Below are 22760 nucleotides of genomic sequence, written 5' to 3'. Positions count from 1 at the left end.
GTCAATCGAAATCATTTTGCACTCGGAAACTGCTGCACGCGGAAGCATGATTCTTAACCATATCTTCTATGAAACCCTGAATTGGCAAGATCTTCATGTTACTGTCCCACAGTTCTCTTCATACTCGCTTCAAAATAGCACAATTTTTGGATCAAAGTGAGATTTTTCTTTGCTAGAATCGTTGTGTATTGGATCTTGGTAATTGTTGTCGAAGTCATCCTCATCCCAATTATTGGAGATGTAATTCAGATCCTGTACAATACTCGTTCCATTAGGTCCCTCCATAGAGATCTTTGACTCTGCCCCTAAGCTTAAACATCTCAGCTTAAGCCAGTGCGCTTTCCAGTATGCACTTTCTGCCAATCTTGGAGATTGGGTTTCATTCCCTCCTTTTGACATTCTTGGTCGGCTTACAAAATTAGTCCTTATTGACTGCTGCATGGACATCTTCTGTTTTATTGAATGCTGCACAAGTTTGGTTGTGCTAGACATACAGTTCTCATGGTCCGCCTTTTTGTCAGCAATTGAAATGATCCCACCAGACTTGCACACACCAATTGAGCTTCGCAAGCTCAGGCACCTCAGCTTCAGCAGCGGCAATTACAATTTGGGGCATGCTCTTCTTGAGGCATATGTCGATAAGCTAGAGCTACCTTGTCTAGAATCTCTCGAGATTGAGGCAATTGCTAATTCGGAAGCAGCTGACTATCCACACATGCCCTATATCTTCCCTTATACTGTAATTGGTGCAATGCTCAGGCGATCTAGTTGCAGTCTAACCAAGCTAGTTCTCATTCATATCTCCATCGTGGATGAAGAACTGCTTGCTATACTTTCTCTTCTCTTAAACTTACAGAAGCTCATGGCCGAAGAGCATCTCGACAGGAGGGTCTTGATCGTCGTGATCATCAGCATCCAGATCGAAGTGAGGAGGTGGGTCATGGGAAGATTCTGAAGTAGCACGACATTGAGGTTGTTTTCCAGTACAACAAGCTATGGCTTAGAGGATGGGAGAATCAATTTGAGTAGTAGACCGGCCCCGAGCTGGAGCGACCATGGGGGGTTGTCCACGGCGAGGGGTCAAAACTTGGACAGGTTGTCCGTCACCGGTATACAGAGTACGAATTGTTGTTCTTCTTCCATGGCCTCAGGAAGAGTCGACGTAGTAGGAAATGTGGCTGGACCGAAACCGCAATTACGGCGACGTGGTTGACCGCTAGCAGAAATAGATTTGGAGAAAGGGGCAAATGATTGGGCTGTGGTGAAGAAAGTATTTTCTTCAGAGTTAGCTCTAGATTGAGCTCGGGTTTTTGGAGGCATAAAAAATGATATGTCAGTACGACATTAATGGATTGAGTTTAATTATACTGTTATGATCATGTACACCGTGTAACCGTGCCAGGGGCCACAAGGTGTCTAAGAGCGGGAGGTCGAGTGGGACAGTAGTGAAGTTATTAACAACACCGCCGTTACACTGTTAGTCCCCGGAGATCAAGAGTATAGAAGGGAGGAGCTAAGTAGCAGCCAAGTCGGAGCAGCGGTAATGTCGGTGATGAGGAGTGAACCAAAGAATGTTTAAGTCCTAAGGTAGAGTAGATGTACTTCAAGGCATTGAGCCTGAAGACTTAGAGAAGAGCTAGGTTGGAAGGGAGATCTAAGTTGATAATTAAACTGAGGAACTACAGTAGCGTACAGGCAGTATTTATATCTATGGAGCGGTGCATCAGTGCGGAACGCCAGACTAACTACTAGGAGCTATACGTGTAGTACCTGCAGGGTAAAGTAAAAGACAATAAGGAGGGACTAGAACAAAAGGGTATGTGTAGCGAGAAAGAACAATAAGAGTGAGATTACAATAAACGGTGGATCTTCGGAATACCGAGCGGCGGAATGGAGGCCCGAGGCATGGACTTGACACCAACAAGAAGAAGTGTAAGCATGGTAGTGGAAAGCACAAGAAGGCTAAGAAGAATGCAAACACTGCCCAAGCTGATGCAGACTCTATGGACTTCAGTCCAATTGGCAGTACTGTTGACTTTGGTCCGGTATGTACCAATCTTACTCCTTCTGTCCCAGATGTGCACAAGCACTCCATCCAACTCCTCCTAATGCTACGTCCCTTCGTCTTCATAAGAAGACAAGGATGGCCGTCAATCGTGCTTGTAACATTGGCATCTGTGTGACTGCCAAAGTCATTTGCACCCTTGAGCCGACTGGGCATATTTCGGAGTTGGACAGTGATGATGAACTTGATCCTCTGACAAAGCGCACTCATGCAATGTCTCCTGTGGATGATGTTGAGAATGGCAGTACTGCCTCCTTCATCTCCTCCTATGGACTTTGAAGTCCCAGGAACTGCCTCTTTCAACCCTGATGAGTTAATGAACTTCGACTTGGATTGTGAGATTTTGGCAATCACTGAATTCATGGACACCATGGGGTCAGTACCCTCCTCTGATCTTGATCATATGAAATGTACTAACGCACCTTCATCGGTTGCAGTGATGAAGATATGCAAGTCGGCCTTTAAGCCTGATCTCTTGTCCCGCTTGTATAATTATCGTATTGATGTCAAGTATATATCCAATGAACATTTCTGTATACATGATGTTTCATACTCTGTGTGCAAGAAGTGTAAGGGTAAACAGAGAAATCAACCTAAATGGTGGATGAACGACTCTGGTTGTTCTGAACACACTACCTTTGACCTGAGTGACTTCATTGAGTATGAAGACCTTGAGGAAAAAGTTCTTATAGCAACTGCAACCACAACTGCCTACATTACTGGCATTGGGGCTGTCTTGATACATTTCAAGAATGTAAGAGGTCGCATGCATTTGGCACGGATCGCTCCAGTATTCTATATGAAGGAGTTGAGTCATCGCCTTATAGCACAAGGATGCTTCCTACAAGATGGCAAAACTGTTCGCAGCAACACAGACAAAGTTGACTTCTGGGACAAAGATGGTTTATTCCTGTCATTCAAACCACAAACTGTCAAGTCCATGCCTCGGTGCCCCATTCCGCCGCTTGGTAACGAGCTTGCCTCGTTTTTGTGTGAAAGAGAAAGGAAGGAATCTAATGGGCACTCCAACCAACCAATCTAATACACAATATGCGAGTTCACTGCTATCAAATTTATTTAATAGCAAGGGGTAGCGTTGGCAAAGGTTCCGCAAAGCTTTGAGAGCTAAGTACGAAGCTTTGATCAATCAATTTGAATCGTTCTAAGGATTCGATATATTCCTTTGATCAAGGTAGATTCAGCACGATCTGTGCTTTGGTTTGTATTGATTTGGGGTATATCAAGAATTGGGGGTTTGAATCAAAGTAAATTAAAACCGAAACACACAGACCCCTACGGAGGGCTAGAACTATGTGCTGGCACAACCACACAGCGTGATTTGCCCTTAAGACCAACGACTGATCCTAAGTTCGAAGAATACCCAACAACTGGATATACTTCTCGCAGTCACAAGGAGCAGAACACAACGTTCCTATACTCACAAGTGCCGGGCCCGAATGGCTGCTAGCGAAGAGGTTTCAGTCTGGCGGGAGTGTGTCTTTCCTTTTTATGGATTAGCTGTAAGACCTGGGTCAAAATGGGTCTTAGGGTAGGTTTTGGTATGTGGAGGTTTATGTTGTAGCGTGCTAGGAGCAGGCTGGAGCTCGAAGGGAGCTACGAGAACCGCGACCGAGGACGGGAATGACCTAGTAGTGGTTGGAACGACGAGATGGTGACCCTTGAGGGGTTCCTAGGAGGTCCAGGGAGGTTCAGGAAGAGTGCGGGACCGTACGATATTGCGTAGTAGGAGTTGTACTCGCTAGAACGTCAATATAGGATCAAGTAGGTAGTTTATGCAACTGGGTCTCAAGGGTGTAAGCTCCCGAGAAGGGATATGCCAGGGAGGGTAGGTCCCTGGGGGCTAGGTTTGAGGATGGTCGTCCTCGAGTGTGGGAGGTGGTAACGGAGAAGCAATACGTAGTTCGACGTGAGGGGTAGCTTCGACGTTACCTAGATCGAGGTCCCGAAGCTTACGAAGTAGCTAGGGAGCTCTGGGAGGTTTGGGGAAGGGTAGCTCACCAAGCGGGTAGGCGTTGGGGAGCTTTAGTAATGTTCGAGGGAGCTCGGAGACTCACTCGGAAGGCTTAGACTTGAAGTGAAAGCGTATATTCGATTGTATAGACGATCAGAGAGACAATAGACAGTAGTAGAGAGAAACAGAAGTAGAGAAACAGAGAGTAGAGAGAATTCCGTATAGGTAGCAGGTACAAAGGGACAGGGACTGGACCTATGTAAAGGGTGTGTGTTCAAAATATACCAAGCTAGGGACGCTTATGTTACGGAGGATACTTATATAGGTGGGCTGAATAGTAACGGGACATTGTAATAAACGAGCATCTAATGGGGTTGGCGTGAAGTGCGGAACCCATGAGGCTAAATTGATAGGGGATTGTCCGGCGGCGTACGCGAGTCGCGGAGCTGCCGCTTCAGATGGAGGTTAGCGTTGGTGGGGAGGTTAGTTAGGGTTCCGTGGTTCATGGAGGTTTGTGGGAGGTTATTTGGGAGGTGTAAGGGAGCTGATACGCTGTTCTGGGATGTCTAGGAGAGTGACTAGGGGAGCTTTTGGGGCAGGGCATGACATTACCCCCCCTTTTACTCCTCCGAGCCTCCGAGGAGGTTTCACTTCGAAATATCATGTGGCTTTCACGTGATCGAACTTTTTTCGTTTATAAGTTCGTTTTCCCCTCCCCGTCCGCCTTCTTTATCCTCCTGCCTGTCATCACCCGAGTAAAACTCGACTGCCATGACTGCGCCTCACGCTTCTACCTCTGCCGCGGTTTCCGATGCTCTTGGCGTACCTCCCTCCTCTCCAAATCGACGCAACTCTGATGTGGACGAAATCGTAAGTAGTGTGGAGGAACCCTCCCTTGGCCAGCTATCTCTTTTCAAGTCTGTCTTCGGTGTGGGGGTCTCACTTGCACGTTATATCGTCGACGATCCGTTGTGGTCTACCTTGGCTGCTGCGGGTCTGCCGTGTCCCACTTGCGTTCGAGGTAAAAAGGAAGGCAGTTGCTCGCTTGTTCCCCATCTTGCTCGGTGTAGCAACTGCGATGATAAAAAGCCGTGTGTCCTTGGACGATTAGCGCGCTTTCGATACTTTTCCCGTAAGTGCTCTCGCGACTTGGCTTTCGCTCGTCGTTTTCTGGAGGTCCATGGAGACCCGGGTCAGCGCACCCGCTACTCCCTCCCGATTGAGCAGTGGCGGGTCCTTTACGATCGCGTTGAACAGAGCACTAACTCGACCAGTGCACTTCTTGAATTGAATCCCTTGGATGATCAGGATCAGCGTGAGCTTGATCGTCAGGAGCTTCGGGAGTTTCGTCAGCGCCAACCGTTGATTCCTGGACCATCGACGTCAGTTCCTCGTACCTCCCCATTAGCTGACGGTTCCTCTCTCCTGCTGTTAAGATCATGTACACCGTGTAACCGTGCCAAAGCTACAAGGTGTCTAAGTGCGGAAGACGAGTGGGACAGTAGTGAAGTTATTAACAACACCGCCATTACGCCGTTAGTCCCCGGAGATCGAGAGTAGAGAGGGAGGAGCTAAGTAGCAGCCAGGTCGGAGCGGCGGGATCGCCGATGACGAGGAGCGGACCAAAGAACGTTCAAGTCCTAAGGTATAGTAGAGAGTACTCCAAGGCGTAGAGCCTGAAGACTTAGAGAAGAGTTAAGTTGGAAAGGGAGATCTAAGTTGATAATTAAACTGAGGAACTACAGTAGCGTACAGGCAGTATTTATATCTACGGAACGGCGCATCGGTGCGGAGCGCCAGACTAACTACTAGGAGCTATACGAGTAGTACCTGCAGGGTAGAGTAAAAGACAATAAGGAGGGGCTAGAACGAAAGGGTATGTGTAGCGAGAAAGAACAATAAGAGTAAGATTACAATAAGGAGCAGATCTTCGGAATGCCGAGCGGCGGAATGGAGGCCCGCGGCATGGACTTGACACCTGCCTCGTGCTCCAGTTACGAAAAAGCGCAAACGACCTATTAGGGTGGATCTTGGTTCTACCCCCAAGCATCGACGTCCGGAACAGGCTGTGGATAGGCTGTCCCCCACCGCACCTCCGGTTCCTCGGGTCGAGGGAGGTTCGGATTACCGTCGCGTGGTCCTCGTCCTCCGTCCTCCTCACGTTCCCGATTCGGAGAATCCCAATTTGCCAGGAGTAGGACACCTCGTCCCTGAAGATTCCCATCGGTCGGCTGTACCCCAATCTCGATCTCAGGGTTCCGCCGAGATCCTTCATCGCGTTCCGCAGGTTGGTTCGTTTGAGCAGTTCGTGCCTCCAAGTGAGGTGGAGGATTTTTCCAGGAGCAGAATAAAAACCCCCCCTGTTCAGCAGGTCAGTTTACTTTTCCTTCCCTTTTTTCTTCTGATTGAACCTTATGCCTCTTCAGCGTACCCGGGAGCCTTTGCGCCCCTATCCTCGTTCCCAAGCTTCTTCCGCTCTAAGGGTGGAGAATGATCGTTTGAAGATGGAGGTAGAGGAGCTCCGAGCGCTCCTTACACAGTCCCGGGGTCAGGTTTCGACCTTGACCGCCCTCCTCCGCGACACCTCTTCCTCGTTGGATCTTCGGAGCCAGGAGCTTGAATCTAGTTGTCGGTCGTTGGAGGAGGTGGCGGCAGACCGTGCTGAGTACCAACGAGTTCTGTCTCAATTTCAGGCTCTCGAAGCAGAACTGCCTGAGCCCTCTTCTGAGGCATGTTTCGTTCTCGTTTGTTTCCTTTTCACTGATCTGACTCGTCGTCCCTTTTCAGGACCTTTCAACTCGTTTTCGTATTGCTTATGCTGGGTCGGATGCCTACAGGGAGGTGGCGAAGCGTCAAAAGGAGGAACTCGGGGAGCTCCGTAAGCAAGTCGATGATGCCAGCAATCGTTCCTTCGAAGCTTACTCGGATCTTGACGCTGCTAATGCTCATGCCCTGCGTCAACGAGATCGTCTGGAGGAGTTAGAGGAGTTGGTTTGCCAGTATCGGAATAGGGCTCATGTTGCAGAGGGTTTGATTAGACAGTACCCCGAAGATGAGGGTCTGTACGAGGTTGAATTGCCCTCCCTTTCAGAGTTGCAACGGAAGCTTGATGCCTCGGAGGCGTTAGTTTGTCGGTTGGCCACTTTCGCCCATCGACTCTACCGATCTGATCCTGCCAACTTGCTCCATTACCATAACCGGTACGTAGGGGGTCTCCTGGAGGCCATCACCCTCCTCCTGTACCACGGTCTTCATCACACTCCCGACCGTCTTGCCTCCGTTATCAACTTCGTTTTGGATTACTTGTCCCAGGCTCGCTTCATCCATGGCGAATTACATCTTCGTTCGACAAGCAGTCTTCTGTATTACTATTCCAACGCGGCGGACCGGGTTGAAGGTTTATACCAGGAGATGTTGACTCATTCGCGTTTCCCTTCTCACGACGCCTTTCTTACCGCCGCCCAACACGCCGGATATGTAGATGCTCGTCCTGGTTCCTTGGAACCTCCTCTTCATAGGAGATTCTTCTCCTTTGATCATCCCATCCCGATTTCGCCTTCCCCTACCTCCGATCACCTCCCCGCCGTCCCTGCTATGGATTCCATTATGGTCTTCTGGGAGCGTCTCATCGCCAATTATATTCGCGATATGATTGACACCCCAGGTCCCCGGTACTTGTTTCCTTCTCCGACGGAGCTTCCTGACGTTGGGAGCGGTCCTTCCCTTTTGACAGATTCGGTTCCAGCGGGAGGAAACAACGAGAGTGTTCCCAAGGGAAGTGTGGAGGTGGAAGGGGCAGTGGGCCCTGCTGTTCGTCGGAACGCCACCACACCCGCGGAGGAGGGTAGCAGGGATCGTCCTGAGGGAGGTTCAGGGGCTCCCCTTTTCCTTCCTGATTCTCGTTCTCCTTCATCCCCCATTCCCCTTCTTTCCGTCCCCGTCGTTCCCAACGTCATCGACCTCACAATGATGGATGATGATGGCGAGGATCTTTATGAGTCCCATGAGGAGTATGAAGCTAGGGTGCGGGGTGATGTGTCGGTTAAAAGCAAGAGGTCTAGTCCCGTATTGTAGTCTGCTGTACGATTTTTTTATTAATTTTTTGCTGTTGATTTTTTCGTATGTTTTGCTTAGCGTCGCGTAGTCCATTTCTTGAATGCATAGTCCGTTTCTTGAATATAGACTGATAGGCATTCGATGTGGTTTGTGGGTAGCGCGCTAAGTGAGTAAATGAAGATAATATGAAAATGAAGTTTGGAAAAGGAAATGAGGAGATCATAATTTGTTCGTCGTGTTGTGTTGTCCGTTATTCATTAGTTCGTGCTCCTCCGTCTCTCTCCCTCCTCCTCTCCGCTCTCACTTCCTGTGCTCCCTGGTGATCCCGTTCCTTCCCCTCTGTCATCCTTTGCTTGCTTCTCCAGTAATTCCCATTGGTCCCTCCTTGGTTTCCGCTTTCGGTTGTGCGTGCCGTGCCACTGTTTTACAAGTTCCAGTGAGCCTACCATTCCTCTCCATCCCACCCACGAGTTGAAGTCATCATCGTAACCCTCCCATTTAACCAGGTATTCCACCTCCTCCGACTTCCCTTTAACGGGTCTAGAGTCTAGGATGCTCTCCACGAAGTGTTCCGATTCGCCTTTTACGAAGATTGGAGGGGGTGGGGAGTTCTGTCGATTGAACTTGTCGTGGAAGTGGGGCTTCAGTCTATCCACGTGGAACATGTTGTGGATCTTGTGGAGGTCTCCCGGGAGGTCCAACCGGTAGGCATGACTCCCTACTTGCAAGAGTATCGAGTACGGTCCCGTCCATTTGTGATCCAGTTTTTTCATGGGTCGCCTAGTTTTGACATTCTCCATATTCAGCCAAACTTGATCGCCCTTCTTCCAGTCCGGGGCCTGCTGACGTTTTTGGTTCGCATACTTCATATATCCCTCGTTAGCTGTTCGAATTCGTTCCTGGAGGTACGTATGTAGCTCCTTGAGGTTTGAGGCGTACTCGTTGACCTCCGCTCCCTGTACCCGTTCCAACGTAATTGACAATTTCGGGTGATATCCTTTGTTGGCAAAGAAGGGTGAGACACCTGTCGTGGTGTTGGGGGTGTTATTGTACACGAACTCAGCTATGGGGAGCAGGAGGTCCCAATCATCTTGGTCGTAGGCGCAGTAAATTCGGAGGTATGCCTCTACCGACTGGTTTACACGTTCCGTTTGCCCATCTGTTTGGGGGTGATATGCCGTGGATAGGCGAGACTCGATCCCTAACACTCTGCAAAGCTCCCTCCAGAACTGAGACACGAATAGGGAGCCTCGGTCCGAGGTTATATCGGAGGGCATCCCATGCTTTGAGAAGACGTGCGTTATGAATAGGTTAGCAAAGTCCTCCGCATTATTTGTCGTATGACAAGGAACATATATGGCCTGTTTGGTGAGTCGGCAGACTACTACGAGAATGGCATCGTATTTCTCTGGGCCTGCTGTGGCTGGGAGCTGGGTGATATGGTCCAAGGAGATTGAGGACCAAGGTCGTTGACCAATTGGTAGTGGACGGAGGTTCCCGTAGGGTTTGGAGCGACTGGCTTTGGCTCTCAGACACGGGTGGCAGCTCCGTACGTAGTAATTCACGTCTTTAGACAGCCCTTTCCAGAAAAACAGTTGATTTACGAGCTTCTTGGTGCGTTTCTCCCCCGGGTGTCCCCTCAGTTTATGGTCGTGGTACGACTGTAGGACCTCCCTTCTTAGAGTCCCAACGTCTGGGACGTATATACGACCTCCCCTCTTTATCAGCCCATCCTCCCAAACGATAGATTTCTCCTCGTTGCGTGCAATCCTCCTCAGTGCTTCAATTATAGTCGTGTCTTTTGGAGCTTCCCTTACTCGATTCACTAGGAGGTCCTCGTTCATAAGGATGGTAGCGTTCAGTCGTTCTGGAGGTATGAGTATCCTTTCCCTCCCTGCTAAGGCCTGGTCCCTTGAGGCTCCCTTCTTTGGGTACACGTCTGATCTGCAAGTGAGTGCGTCCGGCTTGGCTCCCAACCTCCCTGGGCGATAGTTGATGACAAAATCGTATCCTGAAAGGAGCTCTGCCCACCGGGCTTGTCGTGCTGTTAACTGCTTCGTAGTGGTGAAGTACTGGAGATTGTTATGGTCTGAGTATACTTGGATCTGGTGTCGGGATCCTTCGCAGTACGCCCTCCATTGTTTGAAGCAGTCCACGATAGCTAGGAGCTCCTTATCGTATATGTCGTAGTTTAGTTCCGCGGAGATCATTGATCGTGCATGGAAGGCGATAGGATGTATCTCCCCCGTTTCAGGATCCAGCTGTGATAGGATCCCTGCTATAGCCAAGTCGGAGGCATCGCATTCGAGGACTACCGGTAGGTCCGGATTGTAATGTCCCAGAACCGGGCTTCGGAGAATGCTGACTTCAGAAGTTCGAAGGCACTACTACACTGTGGGGTCCAGTTCCACACTGAATCTTTTCGGAGGAGCTTCGTGAACACCTTGGTGATTCCCGAGTAGTTGTCTATGAACCTCCTATAGAAGTTTGCGAATCCGAGGAACGCCTGGAGCTCCTTGACTGTCCTTGGTTTTGGCCAGTCCATTACCGCCTTTACTTTCTCTGGATCCATGGATACTCCCAATAGTGATATGATCACTCCCAAGTACTCGACAGTGTCGACATGGAACGCGCATTTTTCCGGCTTTGCATGGAGGTGGTTCGCCCGTAGTCGTTCAAGGACCTTCCTGACGTGTTCGACATGGGATACTTCATCGTCTGAGTAGATCAGAATGTCGTCCAAGTAAATTACCACGCAAACGTCCACCATGTCGTGAAAGATCTCGTTCATGAAGAATTGAAACGCGGAAGGAGCATTCGTGAGCCCAAAGGGCATTACCAAGTATTCGAAGGACCCATACCGAGTTCAGAATGCAGTCTTCCACTCGTGTCCCTGGGCTACCCTGACGTTGTTGTATCCTGCGCGGAGGTCGATTTTTGTGAAGATCTTCGCCTTCCGTAGTTGATCCACTAAGGTTCCTATCAGGGGTAGAGGGTACCTATTCTTCTTCGTAATCTTGTTCAGAGCTCGATAGTCCACGCAGAGTCGCAGGGTACCATCCTTTTTCTTGGCAAACAAGACAGGAGCTCCCGCAGGGGAGCTGGAGGATCGTATGAACCCCTTGCCTAACATCTCATCGATGTACTCCTTGAGGGATTTCAGCTCCTTCTCGGACATGTTGTAGAGCTTCCCTATGGGAGGTATCGCATCCCCTTCTGTCTCGATTTTGATATCGTAGGGTCGGTGAGGAGGTAGCGTTCTTGCTTCTCCAGGTGAGAACACGTCCAGGTAGTCCTGGTATTGGACGGGAATGGATTTCTTTAACTCCTCCGTCTCCTGACGCTTCGACTCTTCTTTGTCGAGCTCCTTGACGACCCCTCCTTGTTCCGAACTAGGGTCCCCACTCTCAGGATCCTTTGGTTGCTGCACTCCCTCTGTGGCGCTGCTATCACTTGCCCGGAGCATTTCTTCAGTAGGGGACTCCTCCTTCGTTGGCGATATATGAAGGAAGTACACTGGGGTTCCCTCCCTCAGTAGACGATCCATCCCAGCAGCTCCTATTAAGCTGATGGGTTTCCCTTGTATGGTTGGGTCCGATTTTCGTTCCACCACATGGGTACCCGCTATGAGCTGCTTTCTCCGGAAGTTGTTGCGCCGTATTGAACCCTTGGGAGTCAGACCAGACCTTGAAGGAATCTTGGGTATGTTCAGGCTTTCGATGTCTAAGGTGGGGAGGTCGGGATAAGGTCCATGTTCCCTCCTTTTCTTCCTCCACCGGACTTTTTGCTTAGCTCCCGGCCAGGAGGAGGATCGTTCCGTGTCCCTACTCTTCCACTTTTGATAGGCCTCCTCTGAGTCCTTTGCTGGATTCGGGGTTACTTTCTCCATGGTGGATCGTCCAGCCTCGAGGATCTCCTCCACCTCTTCTTCCATGCTTTTGTTCGCGAACGCTAACCATTCGTTGATTCCCATAAGGATTGGGTCGTCTGGCCCTAGATCTTTGTCCGAGGGGAATAACTTGTGTGGACCTGGTTGACTCGCTTCGTACTCTTCGTCCTTTACTTCCTCTAGTTTCACCCTCGTCCTTGGAGCTCTAAGGGGAGCTTCCGGAGTTTGTTGAGGAACTTCTGGAGGTGGTTGTGGAGCTTCAGGAGGTCGTTGAGGAGCTTCAGGAGGTGATTGGAGAGTTCCTGCGTGTATTTCTTCGCCGTTTACCCCCTTCCCTAGCTCCTCATTACCTCCCTCGGCGCCTGGTTGGACAATTTCCGACGCAAGGGCTGCTGAGATTCGAATGTTTCGGTCCTGGAATGTCAGGCAAAGTTCCTTCCAGTCAATTACTGGGTTGTGCATGCGTAGCCACGGCAGTCCTAGCACAATTGGAGCCGTGGGGTGTAATCGAGTTACTAGGAACTCCACCTTGTGAATTGTTCCATCCGCAAAACTGATCCAGTCAGTGTAGGTCTGAGTTATCAATCCTGCGGAGGTAGGTTTCCCGTCGAACAGCTCCAAAGAGATACTGTTTGTTAGGTCAACCAAATTTTCTGGGTGTCGCATAGTGACAGTTTTGTCTATGAAGCATCTAGTTGCTCCACTATCCACTAGTGTGGCATATTCTTTGTCTTCATCGAGGTCGGAGAATGGAAAGCGTGTAAGGATGATGAAGGAGTTGTAGGATCGGGAAAAATTCTGTACTACACCATGTGTCTCACATGCACAGGAATTTTGGTACGCTGAACGTTCCTTATACAAGCAAATAAGTAATCCTTTTCCAGACCCGATCGGCCTTTCGTATTGCTGAATTTGCTGGAGGGTGAGTGCTGACAGCAGTACCAGCCAATCTTGTCCGAGCTCACTCGTTTTTAATCTCCAGATACAATGGCTACTTGGCAACGCATGAAGGGTACTTTTTCTTGCTTGATACCCTGCCTTTGTGGATTGCTATGTCTCTTTATTGTTTCTTCTGGCCTTCCCGGTTCATCAATCAAGATGAGAAAAACGTCGAAGTCCGTGGTTCCCCCTTTTCATTGGTCAAAGCCAACAGAAACAATGATCATTATACGAGCTAGATACCCACATAGAGGCTTTTTCTTTGTCGTTCTTTCTGCTACTTTCCCTACTTCGTGACCTTTTTGCAAATTGGTCCCATTGAGGACCCCTTTTCGACATGGACTTTTTTTCGTTACTTACATAGTAGTTGTAAGAATACGAATCTACGCCCGACGTTTGCCAAGGAATGATCTGATCATATTGGCAGACAATTTCTGCCCAAACTTCATGATGAGAATAGTTGGGGGGTGCAAGACGAGCTGGCTGACTCCCCGCGAGTGCAGCTCTTATTGTGGTAGGCGAAGGTGTTGCGGGGCTTCGCAGTTCGCCCTGATCTACCTCAAAGCCCCCTGCCCATTTCCCACTTCGTCCAACAGTTCTTGCTCACCTCCCTTTGGTGAGTCTAAGATGTGGACGTTCCATAGATTGTCCATTCCTTCCCGTTCTTCCACCACAATCCCGGCGCGAATCCGTTCTAAAGGACGAGTTGAATCGTCCTTACGACCTCCCCCTTGGTTGGCCGTCCCACTTCCTCGAGTTGAATTGGCCTTGGAAGCTCTTTCTGAGCTCCCTTGATCCTCCGCTGGACGTTCTAACGATTCTGGGTTAGGGCAGTCCTTTGCCCAGTGTTCCTTTCGTCCACAACGCATGCAGAGCTCCTGCCTTCATCTCCTCCACTTCTCCGCTCTTTCCTCAGGAGTCCATTTCCTCCCGGTGTCGGTAACTCCTGCTCGGAGGACCGCTTCAGTCCATTCTCCTCCATCCCTGCAGTGACAGCAGTCTTCGTCCTCCTCTCGGTTTTTGCTATCGTAACTTTCTCCTTCCCCCCAAGCTGCAGACGCCCTTTGTCGTCCCTCTTTCCAGTTGGACCTGTTTGGGAACCTCCCTGTCGCAGCTGGTTTCGGATTGGAGGTCCAGACGTCAGCTGGATCTCGTTCCCTACGCAAGGGGGACTTGTAAGGAGCTTCAGGTGCTAGTTCCAACCCGGGGAAGCGACTCAGCCATCCTTGCAACGCTTTTTCACCGTGGAGGTTCCTCAAGCTCTCCGCTTGCGCACGTACAGCTCCGTCCAACTTCGTGAACACTTGGGTCCACTCGTCGTAGGATCGAGGTTCCTCCCTTCCGGTAACAACCTGTAGGGGTAACCAAGGAGCTACCCCTTTCTTGAGGTATGTTACCAGAGCCTCGTCGTTAAACCCGGTCAGAGGAGCGTATTCGTTGAAGCGAATGAAGAAGTTGGCGAAGCTTTCCTCCGGCATCTGCTTCATCCAGGCCAGCCTCCTCCTTGCCTTGTCCGCCTCGTCGATGGGTCCGAATTTGGAACCGAACTCTCGTTTAAATTCTGTCCAGTCTTCGAGACAAGTGTACTCCCCCCTCAGTCGTTGCTGATTCAACGTGTCAAAGTGTGAGAGTGCTGCACCAGTGAGATGACTAGCTGCGGAAGCGCACTTGTCCTTTTCCCGAGCATAAATGGTAGGACGCACTCCAAACATCCTTTCCAAACTGAGGACCCACGTCTTCCATGCAGACCGGTCGTCACCTGCGAAGCTTTCGATCTTACCAACGTCAAGTTTTGACTCGATGATAATTCGGTTTTTCTCCTCATTGCTCTCCCAAGTGCTCCGTCCTTCATTGGGGTTTCTAGGAGCTGCTTTTCGATGCCAACCTTGTTTGGGATCGTAATACCAGGGCTGGTCCGGGTCGTAGTGAGTTGGAGGTACTTCAGGAGCTCCCGTGGGAAGCTCCACTCCATCGTCACTGTTCCTACCCCTGTTCCTATCTGACTGGGTGCGTTCCCCTTTGTTGGACCCTTCGGAATCATCATCACCTGGTCCCCCTGAGGGTGGTGGAGGAGGAGGCGGTGGAGGGGGAGCTCCTCCCCCACTCCTTTCCTCCCGCCTTCTTTGATCCCGTCCCCCCTGGCTCAGAGGTCTTTCTCGATCCCTCGTTTGGCTTGAGAGGTGTGGAGGAGGTTCCCTATCAGGGGGTCTAAATCCTCCCCTACCTCCCCCACTTGCAGGTACTCCACCGTCTTCTACCGCGTACCTTCCTCCCTCCGGTCTCACATACTCCACGAGCTCCGCTCTTTGCACGCGAGCTCCCCATTCCTGAATCCGCCTCCTATCCACACTCGGGGTGGCAGGTAGCGGGGCTGTTTGTCCCTCCTGAGGGTTCCCTTCCTTAACTCCTATAGGAGTTCGTCCGTTAAAGGATATTGGCTCCGTAGCCTGCCAGCTTCTCGGCTGGGGAACTACGGGAGAGGGACCCCCCCTTGTTCCCTCTATCATTACCATGGGCGCTTGCCTGAATACTTCCGCCATGTTTCCTGTTTTGGGAGTCGGTCCACCAGTCGGTATTCCCCCCGCTGCGAATCCCTTCCTTACTTCACGGAGTTGTTCCTGAAGCATCTCAATGACTTGAGCCTGCTGTTGGATCATGACAGCCGACTCCTGAGAGCGTGCCGACTCGAAAGCCATGCCAGGTCGGTTCGTCTGAGCTCCCGTTACAAAGAAAGTTCCAAAAGGAGCTCCCTGCGGGAGTACCGCCTCTTCGTGAACTGCCAATGTTCTTCGTTGGTTCCGACCCCTTTGACTTTCCGTTCCTACTGCCTGAGATTGCATCGATACCGACCCTTGATACGGAATGACTGATGGATTGCTCAGTCTTGGAGGAACGTGTACAGGGTTGGGAGCCAACCGAGCTGTCAGATCCTGTCCGGAGATCCGGGATGAATGTTGTGCGCCATCCATCCTCACCTCACCAAACTGGTATCGCTGCGTCGAGACTGGGGTTACCGGTTTCGTTTGCAGGTTAACTCTGGGGGGAGGAGTCGAATTTTGAGCCAAGGCATGTACCGTGGGGGAGGTTCCAGAGCGTAACTGGGGGCTCCTTGTGGCCGTGTTACCGGGGTTAAGGAGTTCAGGAACCTCGATATTCCTGGGCGATGAATGTTTCTGTGCCAGGAAACGACCATCAGATCCATGGAGCTGCCCTTTCTGGTCAAATTGCTTCGGAGGGAACTCCCCTACGCTTTCGGGTTTGCATTGAACCATATACGAGGTTCCCCGATTATCTGCGACCAGTCTGCGACGGAATTCCAAAGCTCTTTCTAGATTCGATCCAGAAAGTTCTTCCGACAGCATCAGAGTATCTGATTCCGCTAGTAGCGTCCGGTGTCGGGTCTCCTGCGAACACAGCATCGCTTCGGACTCCTCACTCCTCACCAGAAGCTGGTGCATATGCCTCATGGGCGTGTACGTGTATACCGTCTGTCCGTTACGGATACGGACGGGACTATCCTGATCAGGCATTGACTCCACTGGGGCCAGGAGGTGAGCCGTGGTGTATCTCCTGCGTCTACGATTTTTTGCAGCGATTGCGTTAGCATCCTCGTTACTTTCCTCATCAATTTTAGCTGCTGCCGCCGCTAGGTTTGCGTTCCTTAGTATTCGGATCGCCTGGTAGTTAGGGACGTTAACCCTCGAAGGGGGAGGTTCGAACCGTACAGCTCCTGATCTGTAGTTAGATGCTCTGTATAATATGCGCAGACCCGCTTCGCCACAGAATTCCCTCTCGTTCCCATGGGTATGAGGGCGGAGGGGAAGTATTCCCCTCGCGTTTCGAAATGATCGTCCGTAACGAGCCTCTGCCTCTAGCAATTCTAACATCCTCTCGGGGTCCAGTAAGACGTGAACCTCAGGTTGGCGTCCCTCTGGGGTCCGGATGTTGCTGGCGGTTTCATCCCCAAACGACTGTTCTGGGATGGACATCAGGCGTTGACCAGCTGCCACCGTGATGACAGTGGAGCTAGCAGCCTGGTTCGACTTTTGAGCTTGTGTCATGTTTCCACGAGATAAGGCGCTCTTTTGTTTCTTTGATTCGGTTTTGGAACTAGAAGGTCGTTCCGTTGACGTCGCGACGAGTCCGTTCGGTGACGGGAGAGCTTGGTATAATGTAAGACCTGGGTCAAAATGGGTCTTAGGGTAGGTTTTGGTATGTGGAGGTTTATGTTGTAGCGTGCTAGGAGCAGGCTGGAGCTCGAAGGGAGCTACGAGAACTGCGACTGAGGACGGGAATAACCTAGTAGTGGTTGGAACAAGGAGATGGTGACCCTTGAGGGGTTCCTAGGAGGTCCAGGGAGGTTCAGGAAGAGTGCGGGACCGTACGATATTGCGTAGTAGGAGTTGTACTCGCTAGAACATCAATATAGGATCGAGTAGGTAGTTTATGCAACTGGGTCTCGAGGGTGTAAGCTCCCGAGAAGGGATACGCCAGGGAGGGTAGGTCCCTGGGGGCTAGGTTTGAGGATGGTCGTCCTCGAGTGTGGGAGGTGGTAACGGAGAAGCAATACGTAGTTCGACGTGAGGGGTAGCTTCGACGTTACCTAGATCGAGGTCCCGAAGCTTACGAAGTAGCTAGGGAGCTCTGGGAGGTTTGGGGAAGGGTAGCTCACCAAGCGGGTAGGCGTTGGGGAGCTTTAGTAATGTTCGGGGGAGCTCGGAGACTCACTCGGAAGGCTTAGACTTGAAGTGAAAGCGTATATTCGATTGTATAGACGATCAGAGAGACAATAGACAGTAGTAGAGACAAACAGAAGTAGAGAAACAGAGAGTAGAGAGAATTCTGTATAGGTAGCAGGTACAAAGGGACAGGGACTGGACCTATGTAAAGGGTGTGTGTTCAAAATATACCAAGCTAGGGACGCTTATGTTACGGAGGATACTTATATAGGTGGGCTGAATAGTAACGGGACATTGTAATAAACGAGCATCTAATGGGGTTGGCGTGAAGTGCGGAACCCATGAGGCTAAATTGATAGGGGATTGTCCGGCGGCGTACGCAAGTCGCGGAGCTGCCGCTTCAGATGGAGGTTAGCGTTGGTGGGGAGGTTAGTTAGGTTCCGTGGTTCATGGAGGTTTGTGGGAGGTTATTTGGGAGGTGTAAGGGAGCTGATACGCTGTTCTGGGATGTCTAGGAGAGTGACTAGGGGAGCTTTTGGGGCAGGGCATGACATTAGCACTGCAACGTCGTCCCAAAATCACTTGTATTCCAGATACATCGGATCGCTATTTATACATACAGAATATAGAGTCGCATAGTACAATTAATTTAATACAATAAACGTTCGGAACCGCAAGGAAACTTCTACACTCAGTCAGATACCATTTAATTTGAATCTACATGTCCTTATTTGGTCCATATTGGTCCCAATCTTCTAGTATACCTCCAAACATAGGTAGGTACTTCAATATTCATTTAATTTAATTGTTTTTAGAGAATGACTCGAATGGTGTTCAACTGTCATTGCGGTTCAACACTTACTTCGATCGTTTGTCACCTCGTCTGGAGGCAAATCAGCTCTCCTCGATTCTAATCCTATCAATCTGATTCATCTGGATTAAACTAATTGCTTCTCTCTTTCAATAGACACCCATTGTGCCTATACTCTATCAAGGGAGTTACACATAGTATTCATTTAATTGCATTCTTCAATATTTTCTACGTCAGGACTCTTTGACATTCATTTGATAGGTCTTCGGAGCCTCGCAGTACTTCGATCGTTCTTCTAGTCATTTTCCTCAACCATGCAACTTGATTGGTCTATTAGACTAAATCGCAGTCTTTTAGATTAATGCATGATCTCGTTCTAGAAGGAGTATTTGATAATTCCTGAGTTCTAGAAAGTCATTTCGAGTCAATCCTCGGTTCATGGTCACTTGAGTAAGTTCTTCCAAACTCCTGCCAGTGTAAGGTCCAATAAGAATACCCTTGGTATGTCATACGTGAATGGTCATCCTTCGGATGTAGTCCGAGTCTGGTATAATCCTGCTTGACAAACAGGTAGACTGCTATCCGTAGGTAGTATCGGGGATGGGTAAACTAACCAACTTGTGGTAGTATGGGTATATGGTCCCTTCAACTTATTAGACTGATTCAGTATCGACTTTGACTGTCAATCTGGGTCTCAATTACAGTCCTCTTGATACAAATCTATACGTGAAAATGTCACAATTCACAGCATAGACGTCTAGCCAAAATTTAGGCGTGTCATTGGTATTCCGAAGATCTACCCCTTATTGTAATCTCACTCTTATTGTTCTTTCTTGCTACACATACCCTTTCGTTTCAGTCCCTCCTTATTGTCTTTTACTTTACCCTGCAGGTACTACACGTATAGCTCCTAGTAGTTAGTCTGGCGTTCCGCACTGATGCACCGCTCCATAGATATAAATACTGCCTGTACGCTGCTGTAGTTCCTCAGTTTAATTATCAACTTAGATCATAAGTTCTTTGGTTTGCTCCTCATCACCAGCAATACCGCCGCTCCGGCTTGGCTGCTACTGGCTCCTCCTTTCTATACTCTCGATCTCCGGGGACTAGCGGCATAACGGCGGTGTTGTTAATAACTTCACTACTGTCCCACTCGACCTTCTGCCCTTAGACACCTTGTGGCCCTGGCACGGTTACACGGTGTACATGATCTTAACACGAACTCACAGTGATACAATCTACATTCTCAAAGATTATTTGCCACAGCCTATACGTGAAGCACTGACTCAACTGAGGAAACATGCAGAAGGTGTTCCCACCTTTAGCATTCCCCATGAAGAAGATCTCTGTGAAGGTTGTGCCAAGGGAAAGATGACTTTACATCCATTTCACCTTCGAAATTATTCACTCAGACCTCAAAGAATGGCCTACTATTTCATACCACAAGTACAAGTATATGATCTTCTTCACAGATGACTATACTTCACATGGGTCCTACTGCCACTTGAAAAAGAAGAGCGGATCTCTTCCAGTGATAAAGCAATTTATTGCCACAGTCAAAAATCTATACGAGACTAATGTCAAGGAATGGATGTCTGACAGTGGCGGAGAATTTAGATCCAATGCACTTGATGAGTTCTTTAAGAACGAAGGTATCAAAGCACAATAGTCATCTCCTCATATCCACCAGCAGAACAGAAGAGCCAAAAGGTTTATCAGGACTATTATTGAGAAAAGTGAACCACAGCACTTTCAAGCCTGTATTCCTGATTCCTGGTGGGAATTCTCTGTTGCACACGCTGTGCATGTGTATAACCGCACTCCTATGCGTCGTCACAAATGGAAGACACCATATGAGATTTTGTACAACAAAGTTCCGCGCATAGATCACTTGCATGTCTTTGGCTGTGGCGCATACGTCTTTCTTCATGAAGAAGTACGGGTAAGCAAACAATCGCCCAGGTCAGAACTAATGACATATCTTAGATATTTGCTATTCATGTAGATTTTGAACCCCGAATGTTTATTTATGCATAATGAAGATGATCAAGTTGCGGGAGCATCATTAAATCATGCTGGAAAATGACATTGTGAGATAGGCGCTGGTGAGAGAGATGTTCCCACAGTTGAAGAAAAGGGAAATGAGAACAGCGCTGGTGAGCAGGTGACGTGAGTGTCGGTGGGTGCTTTAAGTGCCAGCGGGTGCAGCATTCTCACAGGCAGGACCGGGCGGCATCTGGGATTTGTCGGATAACTTCGGGCTCAGACCTGTCGGGTTCAGACTCTACAACGAGATCAAGTGACTGGTCTATTAGTGTGGCTGGACTCCTTCCTATAATAGTTATAGCTAACAATATTGACCTATTTAATAGCAATGTAAGGAAAAGATCAATGCCATAACCACCCCTGCTTGGCATTTATATATAAGTCAGGAGGTGTGATGACAAGGTGTCTTATATTGCAAGCAGCAAAAGAGCTGAACCAGCATGAGCTCAGCCCAAGAGTAAGGTACAGTGTCAGGATTGCTGCATTATGACATATTCAGACAGCATCAAAAATAGAAAGGGAAGATGCGGCAATCCTTGCCTAATAAAAGATGTAAAGAACACCAACTACTTTGGGTAAAAGGCGGGAGTCAAATTGGGCGAAATGGCGCACACATTAAGCGCCGAAGAGATAAGAAATTAAAATCTAATCTGGTCCTATCTTAGCTGACTAAAGTTTGGGCGGGCGTGGATTTCGTCGGTGCTTCAAAAATCATGCCGGACGATTATGCCGATGCTGACTAAACCCCCCCCAGTCGATATTAAACGCTCTTTGGTTGCTACGCCGGCACTTATACCTTATACTAAGACTTGTACTCATATTCCTACTCATAATTCTAGTACCATGTCGCAGTCGTACGAAATACAGCCAGAACTCCATCTCTCTGACATCCGAATGCTTGCTCAAGGATCTCTCCTTCTTGAATGGGAATCCGCACCCTGGTTTAGCTCCGCTGTCATCAGGTCTTTTGCTAAGGAAAGAATCTGATCGCTATGTCACAAGTCGACTTCTGATACAAAATTCATGTGAGTTGATCCTGGAGTAATGTTCCGAAACCAGCGGCTGAAATATCGTTATTCTGTCTGACAATCGCAAAGCACGTACCATGAATCGTCGGTCATTGTGTAACTTGGAAAGGCCTTCAAGCAAATCATGAAAGTCAGAGGGCTTCGTTATCAAGAGGGAGATCTAGAGACTAGAAGGCAAAGACAAAGGATTAGCCGATCCTTTGTGAGTGGTGATCACATGTCAGCGGTACGCCAGCAGCACGAATTCCATAACGTTCGACCTCTTACTCATGTCAAAAATTGCCAGCTATGCTCGTAACAATATTGGCTTCGACACCAATGTACGGAAAAGCGGATACCAAACCCTCTCGGCGAAGCCTGGACATTTCCCACCCCTTGCGCGCTTTACGGTATCAAATCCACCCATCGTATACCCTAGAAGTATTTCTCGGCGCATCCAGAAGCCGCTCTCTTCTACAGATTCCACGGAGACGACCTTCAGTCGAACGACACAAAGAGATTTGTGGTTCCTCATGACCTTGTAAGTAACACCAGAGTGAAATCTGTCCGGTGAACTGAGTGGCAAACACCAGGTCATTTGCTCTATGCTTCTCATTTTTCTATGTCTTAGACGTTATTTGTGCCTTTGCTTTTGCATACGAAGGTAACTCATTCGAAAATTCCTTGTTTTAATATTCTTGAACACGAAAACTTTAGTCAAGAAGATCGAGCGAACGGAATGTTTGGAAGCATTCCTTGCAAACAAGTGCAATGATCCAGTACCCTTTGCCCGGGATGAATGCATCAAGATGGATCTGTGCTTGAGGAGGTCTATCACCAATGTCGGTTATGGCCGATTAGCTGTTGAAAGTTTGGCGAGCATGGTCAATGGATTTTTCGAACCAATATCGTTGAAAGCGCTGGTACGATCGGAACTTTATCTCGATCGACGTTGGAACTAACGACTACTTTGATCAATACAAGCAGGCATTGCTAATAGGGTTGATTTTCATTGTCTTGAAAGTTTCGAAAGTGTCTCGCCACCAGCTATAAACTTGATTGTCAATCGTCCAACCATTTTGAACCGCCTGACTGAAGAAAAATCTCCCCAAAGATGACAACTCCCGGACCCCTTTCAAATTCCTGGAATCTTGTAATGGGTAGACTCTACCTAGTACTTGCTCGAAGGTGCCGCCGTGAAAGTGATTTCAGATACCACGTTTTGATACCAGTGCTCAACCCCTTGCAATGACCGTTTTCATTGATGACACCGCGAGTCTCTCCATTCTCGTTTCA

The 22760-nt window shown here is 49.1% G+C and overlaps 1 protein-coding gene across 1 annotated transcript; it reads left to right on the top strand.

The window, feature by feature from the left end:
• Positions 1-21754: 21754 nt before the first annotated feature.
• C8R40DRAFT_1176258 (uncharacterized protein) lies at positions 21755-22426 on the top strand (the record flags this gene model as incomplete). Its single annotated transcript, XM_046232483.1, has 3 exons — positions 21755-22005; positions 22058-22128; positions 22182-22426. 3 exons carry the CDS (start codon positions 21755-21757, stop codon positions 22424-22426), a joined length of 567 nt encoding a protein of 188 aa, XP_046081028.1.
• Positions 22427-22760: the final 334 nt, after the last annotated feature.

This window comes from Lentinula edodes, assembly GCF_021015755.1.
Source record: "Lentinula edodes strain Le(Bin) 0899 ss11 chromosome Unknown C8R40scaffold_50, whole genome shotgun sequence".
In the NCBI taxonomy this organism is placed as follows: domain Eukaryota; kingdom Fungi; phylum Basidiomycota; class Agaricomycetes; order Agaricales; family Omphalotaceae; genus Lentinula; species Lentinula edodes.
This window is presented reverse-complemented; position numbering and strand designations above follow the sequence as displayed.